Raw genomic sequence first — 15,660 nt, 5'->3', positions numbered from 1 at the left:
TAGATCATAGACGGTTATGTCACCTATCACGTCCCAGCCATTCACTCAAAGTCAGGCCGTTCTAAAGGTGGCTTGGCTACCTTTATATCAGTGACAATGGTGGATGCTCGAGCACCAGCAGTATCTATTACACTGTACTATCATATACTTTTAATTACCTTGTATAAACTATTTGATTTGTTATTGGTAAGATTTTATTATAACGCATTTGATACAGCTGTGACTGAGGTGCTGGATGTGTTAGAGGAATCCTTACACAACAGGTTTAATGATCATTAGAAAGAACTATTAATTACCTGGATGGGTGTTTTTAATATCTAATTATGCAATCCTGAAGTTATGGCATCGTGTGACATACTGTATTTGAGGATGACTCACTAAACACGGTGATAATAACTCGATTTTTTCTCATGATTTTGGTAATATAGATCTTAGGCAGACCTCAACGTTTGTGGGACAGGGCACAAGTTCCATCACTTATCGCATGCTAATTTCTAAGGCACTGTGCTGGCTTTAAAATGTTGTAAAGTTTTGACCAGCTGTGTAAGAGACCACAATCCTCTAACTATGGTATTTAAAATGGACCTGAGCAGCAATACCCAGGATGGAGTAGAATTCAGTCAAAATAAGGGCGTAAATGTAAAGTGGGAGAAAATAGATAAGGATGTCTTCTTTGAAGATCTTTTTGCAAATAACCAATCCCATGGCTTTGCAGGATGGTGTAAACCCAGCAGAGGTTATACAGGCCCACTCCTCTGAAAATAGCTATATCCCTGCATGATTAACTAAAAGTGGCATTAAAATAAGTAACAGTCCTGGATGGTGTAATAGCACCTGTTTCAAAGCCCCAAAATCCCTAAAACATTCCATGGAGAAACGCCCGCAAGATCAGGCAGGGTTACCTTCCGGCCAAAAAGCACACAAAGAAGCAATTGCTACAAGGAAGGCCGAAATAAGGGAGAAGGCCTGGGAAGACCTAATGGCAGCAAGCCTTTTGGCAGGGTTGTTAATTCGCCCAACTTGTTGGGAGAAGAAAAGCCAAAAGTAGAGACAATAATACCCGCTAAAGAATGGGTGGAGCATTTCTCAAAAATCTTTTGCCCCAAAAAAATTGCTGTGTTTTTAAAAGTAAGTGCTTATTGATTGCCTTCTTTGGCACTGGTGTTTGGAGTTCTACCAATATCAAGTTTTTTCAAACTATTTTGAAGAAGGCTACTGGCTGTGTCACAATCTTCTTCTGCATCTTTGCCATGAAAGTTGGGTTAGGCAATTTGGAAGATCATATTAAACTACAGTCCCTGTTACTCTGGCTCAAAACTTGGAAAACATCCAAGGCCCATTTTTGTAGAACAGTACTAACTGACTGTCTCTGGACATTTTTTGGGATATCCCGTGGTTCAAGTTTGTTAAACTCAGTTTTGCTAAACTGGGTTTTCGACAATATTTTTTCAATCCAGGCAGCCTCAGTGGTGTCTCGCCCGGTATAGTCAAAGATCTTTCTTACAAATTCACCAAACAGACCCGTATGGCGAATAGAGGGGTTGAGTCAGGAGAGTACCGCTGACAATCTTTTGCACAGCCCACGCTCTATTTATAGATAGTTTTGCCTCCAAACCATACTTTTTCGGCAGCTTTCCCAGTGCAAGGCGCCTGGTTTTCATCACTCCCTCCTTACCCTGTGATGGTTTTGTACGCCAATGCACAAATGCACTAAGCACTTTATTTTATTTTGCACTCTTTATAGCTCACAGAGAAGGCAGTTTCTCTGACCAGTGTTACAGGCATTAGATACTAGATCTCATGAGCTGGACCTGGCTTATCTGTACGACCTGGGAAGCCCAGAAGTTATTTATGCTGTGTTGAATTATATTTTAAGTGCTTTAAAGACACGCAACAGGTATTGCATTTTATAATTTTACCAACTGTTCCCTTTTTTATGTTTTTTTTGTTGTGATTTCAAATATGAAGTTTCATCATTATTATTGTGTATTGTACTGTATTTATTTCTGATGCAACATTAATGGCTCGATTGATTCGAATAAAGTATTCACTGACTTACTGACAGTGCCAGGGTTAAATACTGCTTCACAAACCAAGCCCAGCAAATCCAGAGGGTTAGTTTATGAGCTGTGAATCGTGTTATCCTACCTCACCTGATAAGTCACCAGGGGACATATGTATCAACATCTCCATTTGCGATTCTCAAATAGCGATTTTTAAAGAATCGCTATTGAGAATTGCAAAACAGGATGTATTTAAACAATCGCAAAACTTTTGCGATTTCTTAAAATTCCTTAATTGCGATTAGCAAATTGCGAAATCGCAATTAAGGAATACCTTCCCATTCATTCCTATGGGCCAGGAGACCCATAGGAATGAATGTGAAGTAATTCTCAAATTGCGATTCGCAATTTGCTAATCGCAATTTGAGAATAATTTCAAAGGTGCAAGGGTGTCATGGTGACACCCTGATGCACCCCTGAAATGAGCATGTGTGCGCATATGGTGCACATACATGCCCTAAGGGCATGTATGTGCGCCACGTGGCACTTTGTAAAATTCAAAAAAGTGAATTTTGAAAGGAAATCGCAAATTACCACCAACTAGAAGTTGGTGGTAATTTGCGAATTCTTATGGATAATTCGCACAACTTGGGTGCGTGTTACATATCATTTAAGAAATCGCATTTTGCGATTTCTTAAATGCTTACGCAAAATTAAGAAATCGCTTAGCAATTCCCTAATTTTGCGATGAGATATTGGCTCATACATCCCGATTAGCGATTTTTGCGAATCGCAGCGTTTGCGATTAAAAAATCGTTTGATACATATGCCCCCAGGTTCTAAGAGGAGGGAGATACATCTGCAGCTCAGGACTCAACACAAACAAAAGCCTCTCTGCGACCTGACCTGTAGTGAGGAAACTCTTAAAGAATGTCTGGGATGTATAGATAGAAACTGAAACAAGAGCCATTGTTTATAATGTTATTTTCTATGGAGCCCACCAAGGAAAAAAAGTTTGCTTTGTTGGTATGCCTGTCAGGGGTGTCGCCTACTTTCAAATACAGCCGCAGTTTGAGGAAGAGAGATGAGGACGTAATGGGAAATTTTCTTTACTCATTTGCCAGGTGCCTTATACATCTATTATTATGAATGACATACCTAATGCCTGAGATATGAACTTGCTTAATGTTCCACATGTCTTATATTATTAATTGACTTGCATATTTTTATGTTTGTCCCCTGCATTTCACTTCCTTGCTGTAGGCGAGATTTATTATCGAAGAAGTCAAATAAACAGATAAATAGGTATCCTCCCAAATACAACATTCAACGTGTCATCGTGTGTATGCCCTCTTGATGTGTTGCTTTGCGATTTCGTTCCTCAGCTTTTTGGCAATAAATTACATGGGAAAGCATACGACACTTAAATGTGATTGTTGGCCGCTTGAAGATGCTTGAAGTATAGTGGCTTGATCAGAGAGCAACTCGAGGAGCTTTTAACATGAAAGTAACAGGTGGATGGCATTGCATTGGTATGGTCTGTTGCTGGGCTTCCTGTATTATCCAGCGAAATCACAGAAGATTGAGATAAAACTAAAGACATTTCAGGTGGCAATTTGCAAAAGGTTTAAAAAAAAGAAAATCAGTTTGCGGGTATGTTGCCCATTTTTCAATCACTATTTCAGGTTAATAGACGTGTTCATGGGAACAGTCACACATTCTTTAGTCCAGAAATATGAGAACAGCGGTAAGTATTCAACTTTCATGGTATAGTTTGGGGTGCAATTTCTGCACCTTTGGAAGGACACATACTTGTTTTCGTTCAGAATATATTTTTTTCAATGAAAATGTTTGCATTTGGTGAATTGTGATATTTGTATTTCTTCTGAAACAGAATCCTAAGTCCCAGGAACCAGTCACTTTGGATTTTCTTGATGCTGAGCTGGAGAATGAATTTAAAGTTGAGGTGAGGCATATTCTTGTTTACTGTCTATAAATGTGGATTAATGTAAGGCGTATTTGCTGTTTCAAAAAACAGGTTCATGGCGTTAGGAAAGGAATATCACAATTGTGAGAAATTGGGTTGTTGGTTGACTGGGGTGTGAGCCCTGGTCAAGCAACAGCCTCAATCCCTTGCAGGGTGAGCCACATAAAGTCACTAAATTAACCTGTGCTTAACCCCGGGTAGCTTGGCACAGAAGCAGTCAGGTTTAACTTAGAGGCAATGTTTAAAGTATTTATGCCCAATTGTAAACAAAGAAAATGCCTCTGGAACCATAAATACCACCTTTTCTTATGCCACCCAAGTCCCTTCTATTGACTCTGAGCTTCAGTTATTTTTCTTTTTCTTTTTTGTATTATATACATTAAAGGTTCCCTTGACCATGTATATTACAACAATCCCTTAATACAAACATTTGTTAATAATATATAGAAAACATATATACACTTAGTGATAAACAGCACAAACCTTTTTGCACATAAAAAACCTAGATCACGTCATCAATTTAAATGGTGACATTTCTTTTAGTTTACATATAAATTGAATCTACACTTTTTTTTCCCTACTATTTTATATACAACAGATACTAGGACCTTGTTCTCTTTGTCCTCAGAACTATCTATTAGTGAGGTACTCTAGAGGTCAGAGACTATTTACAAACTCTGTACACGAGCGAGGACATTCCAGCTCGAACCGCCTCTTGTTTGGCGTATTATTGTCCTTGTTTGCTCTGAACCTCTTAGTAGTTAGAGCCAACGCGTTTCGATCTTCGGTGGAGGGGACCAAGAGACTGTATTTGGGGGAAGGTCTTCTTCAGGGCTGAGCTGTAGTTCGGGTAGGACATCTATTACCAGATACTGTAGGTGTACTGTAGTGCAGGTTCTTGCTTCCAGATCAGTTGTTGTAGGGTCGGGAGAGTCTCATGTAAGTTGCTTGTCAGGCTTTGTTTCTTGTTTTATTCGGGAATTGCTTGCTTTTTCAGTTACACTGAACTTCTCATTCGTCAGTGTGCGATATACTTTCCGATCTCGGGGAACCGATTTCTCTTCTGCAAAGTTGCTCTGTTCGTCTTGTTTGGCATGTAGCAAGACGAACAGAGCAACTGAAAAAGCAAGCAATTCCCGAATAAAACAAGAAACAAAGCCTGACAAGCAACTTACATGAGACTTTCCCGACCCTACAACAACTGATCTGGAAGCAAGAAACTGCAGTGTGAGATTGAACTTAGCAGACATTTTTTGGTGTATATCTGTGCACACAGCACAGAACATTATACTGACCTTTTCACCATATTAATCTGAAACCGAGCATTTTACCCATTTACAAAAACTTTCCCCTAACTGCCCAAAGTAGCAGTTTAGTTCCTTCTGATTGTGACCGGAAGTGAACACAAGTACAGCCCAGCATACCAGCATCTCAGAACACCAGCCCGTAAACATGGCTATCCAGATACTGGAAGCACAGTGTCCTTCAATAATGAACACACAGACAGCCCTGGGATGCAGCACTGACATTTACTGTTTTCACTCTGTAAGACACTAGTTTAGCAGTATTTATCTCCCATCATAGCCCAGTGCAAAGTTTACGCACCCCACACTCCTACTTATTCTGCACACACGTGTTACACTCAAAAATCGTATATTTAAGAAGGTATACCTGTGATCCGTGCCTGGAGATGCTCTGACTGGACTCGAGGCTGTCACCGTCCTCCTTGGAGGATGGTGACAGCTTTCAACCCAACCCTTTGATTGCATCTTAACACTCTCCCCTGAAAGAGGCTTGGATGAAGGGCCCAGCATGGACTGAAGTTTGAGATGAAGAATGTCCATTTCCACTGTGTCTGTCAGAGTGAGGCATGGATTGCCCTGGAACTGAGGCTGAGCATGGACACATGGGGAGAACACCATCAAAATAAATTTCACATGATGTGAAATGAAATCCCACAGCATGTGCTCCTCCACTTGTGCCCTTGGCACCTCAGCTATCACCTGGCTGAAGAATCATGCACTTTCCACAGGGGGATTCCTGAAGGAGGGCGTGGTCTGAGCTGTGGTGAGAGAGGCTCTGTCACTCACCCAGAAATAGGAGTAGGTTCATGTATTAAAGGGCCCTCCCTAACCTACCTATATTCCCATCTCACCAGATCAAAAACATTTTTATATGCAGCACGGTGTGTGCCAGGGAGTAGTGAGTTCCAGCTTTAGCCAGGTACAATGCACCTCGCTTCAGGCATACGTTTGTTTACACATTTATCTGCAGCAGCACACCCAACTGATAAACCACCCTCCATCGGCAGTTAGTGGATTTTTTTGCCAAACTTTGTGCTTCAAGCGGAGCGAGGAGTAGTGAGATTCTGTGAACTCTGCCCGCAGAGGGGAGTTTACTGCCCACCTTTAATAAAACACAAGGATACTGACCGGATTCCCTCTATCAGAAAGTCCTACAAGATGAGCTTTCATAAAGCCAAAGGTCTTGGGATAAACAAAGTTGGTAAGATTTAAAGGATGCTTGCTCTGTTACATATTCTACTAGATGTTGATTGTTGGTTACCAGAGGTGATCATGCCTCTGTTCCTGAACCTACTAACTATGTAGCACCAACTGAATGGTCAAAGCACTATAGGTCCCTATATCATGATGGTGCCCTGCTTCCCTCTGAGGCATCACCCAGTGGTGGCTGGTGAAACTTGAGAGTGGTAGGGCTGGGCAATGTGTGTGGAAGTGTGGTTAAAGCATCAGAGTCTACTTTAACAGGACACAGATTTTTGGGAGGCCAGTCACCATTTCCCATGCAAATCTTTAGCAAACAATGGAACAAAATGATGCATTTTCCAGCGAACTTTAGAATAAAGGGGAACAAAACTAAAATCGTTCATAGGCTTTTTTACAAGAACTTTTAAAGCACCTTGGAAATGTCCTAGCGTTGTAGGTAAGCCAGAATTTCACCTTAAGGAAAGAGTGCAGATGGAGAGAAGTTTTGTGATTGATTTTTCAGTGGGAGAGACAACGAGCTTGGATGTCAGTTACCACACCTATTTCAAGGATCTAACTGACCAATGGCAAGGAGACAATGATTCATAGTGAGGTATGAACATAATATTGAACTAAACAGCAAAATGTGGTCCCAGAGTCACCCCCTCCAGAGTAAATGCATTCTTGTGTTGATGCTGCATACAATCCCAGCATCCCTAGTTGCCCATCTTCTGGATCCAGCCTTACCCACAAAGAGCTGAAAATAAATACTTCATGCAGCCAACCAAGTACCTCACTGCTGGAGCGAAGTTTGGGTTCTGGTTTATGTGCATAGCAACATGCTTTCAGTGACACCAAAACCCTCCACACAAAGGCCACACTGCACTTCTTTTGCACTTTTGTCTGTTTATACACTAACTTGATTATGAAGTGTCCGATTAATAAATACACAAAAATCGATGTTGGCAAGATTATATGAACACCACAAACTCCTTACAGTCATTTATTGGATTGGATGATGTCACCAAAAGAGCTGCTGTTTAGCAAGTAAAAAAAAACACAGACTTTTATTTTCAATGCTAATGCCCCTTCTCTAGCTAACATGAAAATCCCTATTCTTCTTTTTGCAAATGACACCTTATTGATCACAAAACAACTAAGCAGTCATCAAAAACATTTGAACAGCTTCTCTGAGTTCTGCCATGATCATGGATCAGAGATTAATGCTGCAGAAATAAAACTCATGTTATTTAACCAACATAAAACCCATAAAGCGAAGCTAGTTTTAGGTGTAATGCCACTAGAGTGGGTGGTTTTGTTGACTATCTGGGTATAAAGCTTGCGTCTGATTTGGGAAGAGTGTCTGGGCTAGTGGATGGCTTCTTGGGCAGGGGTGTGATGGTAGAGTGTTTCCAGGTGTACGGGAATGTGGCTGAGTTGATTGAGGTGTTGTGAATGGGCCTTAATGGGTTTCTGATGGGTAGGAGCAAGGGTCAGATGGGGGCCCCTGTGTTAATGGTCTTCATGTCATCAGTGTTTTTCATTGTGGTGGTGACGGGACATGAGGTCAGGATTAATTATTCAACTGTGATGGTAAGCTGATTTGCTATATTGACGAGGTCTGGTTGAGAGCCAAAGTGCCCTTATATGGAGGTGATTTTGTTACAGAATTCCAAAAGCTTGTTGGAAAGGTATTGTTAGGGGGTGATGTTTTTGTAGGCAGCAGGAGGCTGTGATGTCACTGGTAAAATTGGTACACCCAGGGAGATGTTGTCTGTGATGCATATCTTGAATGTGAGGTGTTCCATGTAGATGGTGGAGGTGTCCATGTAGGTGTTGCAGCCAGGGGCGTAACAGAGGCCCCCACAGCCCCCATGGAACAGGGGTTGGCACAGGGCTTCTTGTTTTGGAGGGGGCAGCCTAATACTCTTAGTCATGCCATTGCATGCCTTGCAGAATGCGTGCCATTCTATGGAATAAGAAATAGTTAAACGCTCTGGAAAGCCACACTGCTTTACTGATCAGGCCCCTGCAGTGTGGAGGGCCCAACCATTCAAGGGCCCCCATTGAACCAATTCAGCACGGAAGCCCATCATTTTGTGTTATGTCACTGGGTGAAGCTGGTCTTGCCTGGGGATCATGTAGCTGGTGGGAATGGGTATAATGATGTCTGATGCAGAGGCTGGGTTTTGCTATGTTCCTTGAGGCAGAACAGATCTGGAGTGTGATCTCAGTGGTATGTTGTGAGTGAGCAGCTTTTGAGGATCAAGCATGAGAGTATGGAGTGTTGCGTGGATTGGGGTTGATCTGTGTGAGCAGCTGGATGGTTTATGTAAATGTGAGTGAGATGTTATTGTTGCTGGAGTGGTGGGTGTTGGGTGTGGAGAGTGCATGAGAATTTGTAGGAGGCACATGCGAACCCTCCCTGTGTGTTGTGTGGTGTGGCAGAAGTGTGGCCACTGGTGGCCAGGGGTGAGAGCACAGAGAAGTGCAGCAGGGTTGTGGTGGGTAGAGGGAAGACCAAGGTCTCTGGATTTGAGCACTGTCCAGGTGCAGATGGACGCAGACAGGACTAAATTAAGTAAAGAATTAGAAGTGCTTCCTGTGTCCCTATTGTTCAATACCACTCTTACACCTATTTTGAGTGAGCGCAACCTCATAATCTAAATGTTGTCTACAAATTGCAGTATATATACATATTCTCTCTTTGGGGCAGTGCTGAATCAAACATTAATTAATTCATTTTTTTCAATTTTAGATCCGCAATAAAATGATTGATGGATTAAGTGGGGAGCTAACATTTAAAACACTTATCAAGTCTCAAGATGAGGTGAGTTTTGTCACAATACCTGATTTAATTTTGAAGATCCTCATCCTGCTTTAGAGAAGGGGGATTCATTAATCATTCTGTAATAGTAGTTGTTGTGTCTTAACAAACTAAGATAAAGTTAAAAATGCTACATATTCGTTTTCCTTTCTTCTTTACTTCTTAATTTCCTCCAATCCTTTAATCCTTCATTCCTTTCAACTTTCTACCTTTTTATCCTTCTTGTTTTGAACAATTATCTCTTTCAATCATCACATTGTTATTCTTATCACCCTTCATTCCTTTCTTCCTTTGCTAATTCACTATATCCTGTTTGTTATTGATTTATTTTTATTTCTCTCTCTTTTACCCTTCATTCTCTCTCCTTTTCAATATTCCTCTCCTTATTTAATTTCCTCTGTTTTGAAGACACCCTCTTCCATCTACTTCTGACAGCACAGACATTTTTAGGTCGAGCTTATAGCGGCAGTGGGCATGCGCTGCTCGCTTTTCGAGGCATGCAGTATTCAGTATGGAGTGGAAGCTCCGTGAAAGCTCTGCCCACTCTCCGCGCATCTTTTTCATTGGCGCGTGTCTTTGTCCTTCCTAAATGCTGTCTTCTCATTTGTTTTAGGCTTGTTAGTCCCTCATTATGATGGCCATGTCATCATTTGTATCCTTCCATGGCTACTGGCCCCTTTACTTCGAGGGTCCGTGCCTTCTTGCTTCCCCGCCCCTACCCCCGCACCTCATTGTTCCTGCCTTCTGGCCCACCCGCAGTCCCATTTGCAATGCAGTAGATCTTGCGTAGCCTGCTGTGTCTGAACGCGTTGCCATTCCTGGTCTATATGCCCACACAACATCGGGCTGCAAATTTAGTGTGAACAGCACACCTTGAACATGGGGCCAAGTTAGGGTCCCATCCTACATGCTACTGTAAAGACCCCTGTTAATTGAAAGTCTATTTCATTCCCTAACCGGTGTAGCTCCCAGCCAGCATTATTACCTAATTTACTTCAGTGTCAGTGAAGTGTGTGTCTTTTGAAGTGTGTTTGTTTATGTGTGTGTATGTGTTTTCTGTTTGTATTAATGTGTTGTGTGTACCATTGTGTGTGGTTGGTAAGGTGTCTGTTTGTTCATGTTTTTTGTGTTTTTGTTTGTATGTCTAGTGTATCTGTGTCTCTCTTTGTGGGCGCACTCTTTTCTATGTTTATCAATGTACTTAGCCTCTCCCTTAGAAGATAGTAAGCTGCCTTTTATAACAGGTGTTTTCAGTGCCTTCCCCACACCTTGCCACACGCATATTAAAGTACACAAGCGCATGTGTATATTGCCATGTATTCACAATCAGTTGTATGAGATTTTCAGGGTAAAAACTGTTCTAGTAAATCATTATTTTTTTATCACAAACAAAGATTGCTTACCACCCATGTCTTCCATAGGTGCAGTGGTACCAGGGCCCAGATGCCTGAAGGGCCCACTGAACCTTAATTATTGCTGTATTTCACTGTTCAAACAGAGGCCAAGGGCCTTCCTTGCACTAGGCCCCATGACACATTGGCTACTGGCGTAACCTAGCCTGCTGGGGGACCCATGGTATTAGCGAGAGGGAAGCTGTATGAAAGAGTAAAGACTCTGGGTATTGTTTCGATCGTTAAACACATCTGTTTTAGCATTGGAAAGGATGAGAGCAGTGGAAAGTTCCATCTGGGAGCGTGAAAGTGCTTAACAGGTCTGCATATAAACACAGCTATGGACTGGATACGCTGCCTGGCACATTAACACTGGCTGTGTTGTAGGCCCTGTCATAAGGCTTGGACAGCTTTAATAAAAATAGCGATCTCCTGTATGCTCTGCAAGCAAGAGGACAAACTGGCATTGATGTTAAGGCATTAAGATCCCTGTTCCTTGGTGAAGGTTACTTACGAACCATGGAGACTCGAAGTGGGGCAGCCATAGTGACAAGCCGAGGGCACTCTGGAGTGATGTCAGCCACCGTGTAACCTCATAGGCCCTAATTAGGGGTGACCTCTTTAATTCCAACGAGGCTGGTAAGAGCAGTTATCTGCCTCCCTGGAAATATGAGATCTGGAAATACAGAGAATATGTGTCCTTTGACATTGAAAAATGCCACATTTTCTGTGAAAGGGTGGGAGAAATGAGGAATTACCAGGGAAATCCGACCAGTATATCACATAACTTGCGAAAGGCAGTAATTACCACACCCTAGAAATACTGAAAACCTCAGTTGTGGTTTTATTTGCCTGCTATAACTAGTACATTCAAGAGTGGCAGACTCCAAACTAAGGTTCTCAGTATAAAAGCACTCTTAATTCCTATGGGGCCAGTACCGTATTAATTTGAATCACTTTTTTTTGGCACCCAGAGCTTTGTGTTGCTAAAAACTGCCTAAAAACCTATGTGAAAGTCAAGCCAAAATGAGGATTTACCATCGGAAATCGACCCAGAATGACTGGTTTCTGTGGGAATTCCTGATTTCTTAGGCCCCCATTATGGCTGGCCTGCTAAATGGCCTAGATTTCCCCCTCAAGAGTTAGAAATAACCAGGTACAGGTAGATCTGAGGGTATTATTGATACTTGGGCCAGGTGTTACAAGTTGGATCCTGAAGGTCCACCAAGAAATGAGCAATTACCAGGAAATTGGAAATGCTAGGTATGATCTCTCTTGTAGTTCCTCATTTCACAGGTTGGTTTTGACTGTTAGTAGCAGTCGAAATGTCCAGGTGAAAATAAAGAGATTCGTAATGTTTCCCAGATCTTACAATTCCAATGGAGCATTAAGAGGCTACTCCTAGTGAGGGCCATAGTGACAGTCAGGGTCCAACTCGTAATATGCCAGATTTTCCACACCCCTAAAGTTACCGGGATACGGATATAAGGAACTCTGGGGGTAAGGAATATTCGGGCTGTTTCTGGGGCCCATCATAGTCGGCTATCCCAGAGTAGATATGTGCAGCCACAAACCCTCTGAATACTGTTGTGTGTATAAGGGTCGTACTTATTCATAATGTAGGACTGTAACACCAGAAGGCCAGGTCAAAAAAAGTTAATTGAATACTTTAGTTTGTTCTTTTCTCGCTGCTGTGAAGTATGTTACAGAAAGAACAGTATTTCTTAGTAGCCTGCCCCTTGGTACAAGCCATTTTGGGTGCTGTTGGTGTGTTGCATAATAAAGCCACGAAAGGCCCGTGCTCAGTTGCTATGGGACGTACTTTAAAACTCCTGATTCAGCACGATGATGCATTTGCAATCTGGGAGCGTGAGGAGGACCTATCTAGAATATGGTATGGATCTTAAACCCAATGGCGGGTATAATATCCCGAGGTGGGGTTTCAAACAGGGTTACACATGAGATGCCTGCCTGTCTTACGATGGCTCCTCTTCATCAATTACGCATGCTTTTTGTCTTTAAACAATCACTGCACTTCCCCAAACAAACACATACATTAAAAACATTGCCGTTTACAATGTCAATAGCTCCAACTCCAACAAATGCGAGACCTATTGCATTGAAAATGCTTGTTTTAAATGATTCTGCCTTAAAGTTTCATTGCAATGCATTTTAATTAGCAACTTCTTAAACCATCTTTTATCCCCAATTGCCTTTAAACATATGAAAACATGTATTAAACTACATCAAATGAAAAGATATGTGACGCAGGTATCATATAAATGGCAAAGCAGCTACTTTTTTCAAATGAAGGTGGGTTGAACACAATTTGTGAAAATTTAAATTCTTAGTGAAAATCCATCAACCATACTTGCTATTTTCATTGTAGAGAAAGAGAAAATCTACATTGTAAGTTATACTGCACTGATGTGGAAAATGTTCACATGGAATACAGCATATGTTTGAGCAATAGCATGGAGAAATCAAGTGATATCTTCCAAAATGCTACTCCTGCTTTGCTTCTTCTGTGTTACTAATTATAACATCACACTCTACGGAGACATACAAAACTTTCCTCCTACCTGCTAAGTTGATTTAGCAAATTATTGATATCTATAAATGTTAAAGGGCAATGTTTACTTAGTGTTGAATAACATCAGTCAATTGGATATGGTTTTCATGTGAAATCAACAGGTAGTAGGGGGCAGATTTAAGTAAGTTCATCAGTACTAATCAATTCCTACACACCTGGCAAAAAACAAATCTTGATCAATATAAGTAACATTTCATGAAAGTCATGAAGCTCAAATACCATACGATAATAGTTAATTTGCTCCTGGTAGATCTAGAATGAAATGATGATGTGGTTTCAGAATTTATTCTCCAATTAATGTATATTATAGAGAAAATAATGAGTATGCGCTGATGAACGTTTTGATTTATGGTGATTTTATCTGGTGTTCTTTAGCACTAATTTTAAATAAGAAGAGTTTTAAATATAGTTTCAACACTTTTTACGATTTTTAAAAAGGACAACATTGGTAGTAACACATATGGAAGTGTTAACTAAAATTCTTCATGGTTTTTTAGAATTGCTTTGATTTTATATTAATATAATAGTTCGGTAAACATTGGAATCCATTTACATTATTTGTAGGCATTTTAAGAGTGGAGGATGCTGCTTTATAACTTCTAAACATGTTCTGTTTATAAAAGCAAGTTGGAAGTGGTGAGAATTTGACTTGTTCTGATGTTTGAAAACTTTGAAATTAAGTCTTTGTTTTAAATTATTTAAAAAATTGAATAATAATTCAAATAGGAATATAAAATTATAGGAATAATAATACACATTTCTAGTGCCAATAGTCTATTTTTAATGTACTTTTGGTCACAGATTAGGACATTTTGGAATTAGTTATTGATTTTATTTCATTTTGGAAACTGTTGTACGTGAAAAAGTGTAACATGTTTTATAAATTCAGAATCAGGGTTAAATTGCTTCATTTTTTGACCATTTAAAACTGTTCATTTAAAGATGAAAGCTGTTCGGTACTCAATATATTTTATTCATTTGCTTTCACACCAAATAGGCAATGCAAACCACACATCTAAAATAAATCAATAATAAAAACCGTGAAGTAATAATTTCTGAGAATTCATTAAGTCAGCAATAAAAACAGCAAATATACGCATAAAACTAGAACCCTTCGAATCAAAGGATATTTGCCAGGGTGACAATCAAAAGATTTGCACCCATACATATAATAAATAAATGCAATGCAAATACCCATAAAGCATGCTAAAATGGATACATAATCAAGCTCTGAACCCAATTTGGATATCCAACAACTATAGCAGCACAGCCGACCCAATCCCCAAACATTTAAAAACGACATAAATACTATATAGGTCAGTGACAGAAGCAGAAAGAATGATTACTGGATAAAGCGAGTTATACAATATGACAAGCTGAACAAAAAAAGTGTTAAACTTCATGTTTAATACTTTAAAAAGAGAATTCATATAGGGAAGAATTACATGCAGCCTTCAAATGGTGATACACCAACCAAGAAGTGCCACACTATGATAAAAGTACAAACTGTTTAGAATAAAAAGGGGCAATAAATGGCAAGTAAAAATTGATATGCCCTCCTAATCAATGCTGTTGTGCAAATAGCAAATCACATTATTACAAAAGGATACAAGGAATATTATCGGGTACGGTGGACAGACATTTTGCCAAAGGACAGCAGACCTTCATATTACAGTGCCAAATTATATTTATTAAGTCACTGATGCGGCGGACCTGCAGCTTTCTAAAAACAGGCAATAGTAGGCCTTGTCTTCTTTTTATAAAAGAGGCACAAACACAATAAGATCCGAAAATGATAAAACATGGAGATTACAAAAAGGGCAAAAGTTTAAATTAAACCACAAAAATCAACTTCCACTAGGTGCACAAACTGTCTCTCTTTCTTACATCAATTGAGTCAGTGCTCTTTAATTAAGCTTTTTAATGTCTGTTTCTATTAAAGTACCAACATGCCTGAAGGAGAATACCAGGAAGGCAGATTAAGGGATGCTTCCACAGCATGCAGGTTATTTATCCATTGATCCTTGGGTTTCACATGCAGGTGAAGTGGTATAAGATACCCAAAAGAGCCTTCTTCCGATTTCAACAAGCCTGCCCAATAATTGAGCAACCCTCGGCTATATTTGAAAGAAATGTTGGTGAGACCCAAATCTACTCTCCGCGCACTGTTCACTGAGTCTGTGGGTTGTTTCATTGCTATGCAAGCGCTTGACATGTTTTTGTAACAGCACCTCACACCTGTGCGAGAGACTATTTTCGCATTATATGTCTCTCTCAACACTTTTACTAACTTATGTCCCAGAGCCAAATCTAATCTCTGGGGTGATCCAGAAATGGCCTTGGTGCTTGATTCCTGTGACAAGACATGACTCC

At 40.4% G+C, this 15,660-nt stretch overlaps 1 protein-coding gene across 8 annotated transcripts in view; it reads left to right on the top strand.

The window, feature by feature from the left end:
- Positions 1-15,660, top strand: part of CACNA2D1 (calcium voltage-gated channel auxiliary subunit alpha2delta 1) — a 1,735,709-nt gene that overhangs the window by 1,512,942 nt on the left and 207,107 nt on the right. For all 8 annotated transcript variants that reach the window (XM_085652892.1, XM_085652894.1, XM_085652893.1 and 5 more), the window contains 2 exons: positions 3,898-3,969; positions 9,235-9,306. In XM_085652892.1, coding sequence (XP_085509018.1) covers positions 3,898-3,969; positions 9,235-9,306 — 144 coding nt within the window. The remainder of the gene's footprint in view (positions 1-3,897; positions 3,970-9,234; positions 9,307-15,660) is intronic.

This window comes from Triturus cristatus, chromosome 4_1 (assembly GCF_964204655.1).
Source record: "Triturus cristatus chromosome 4_1, aTriCri1.1, whole genome shotgun sequence".
Classification (NCBI taxonomy): Eukaryota; Metazoa; Chordata; class Amphibia; order Caudata; family Salamandridae; genus Triturus; species Triturus cristatus.
This window is presented reverse-complemented; position numbering and strand designations above follow the sequence as displayed.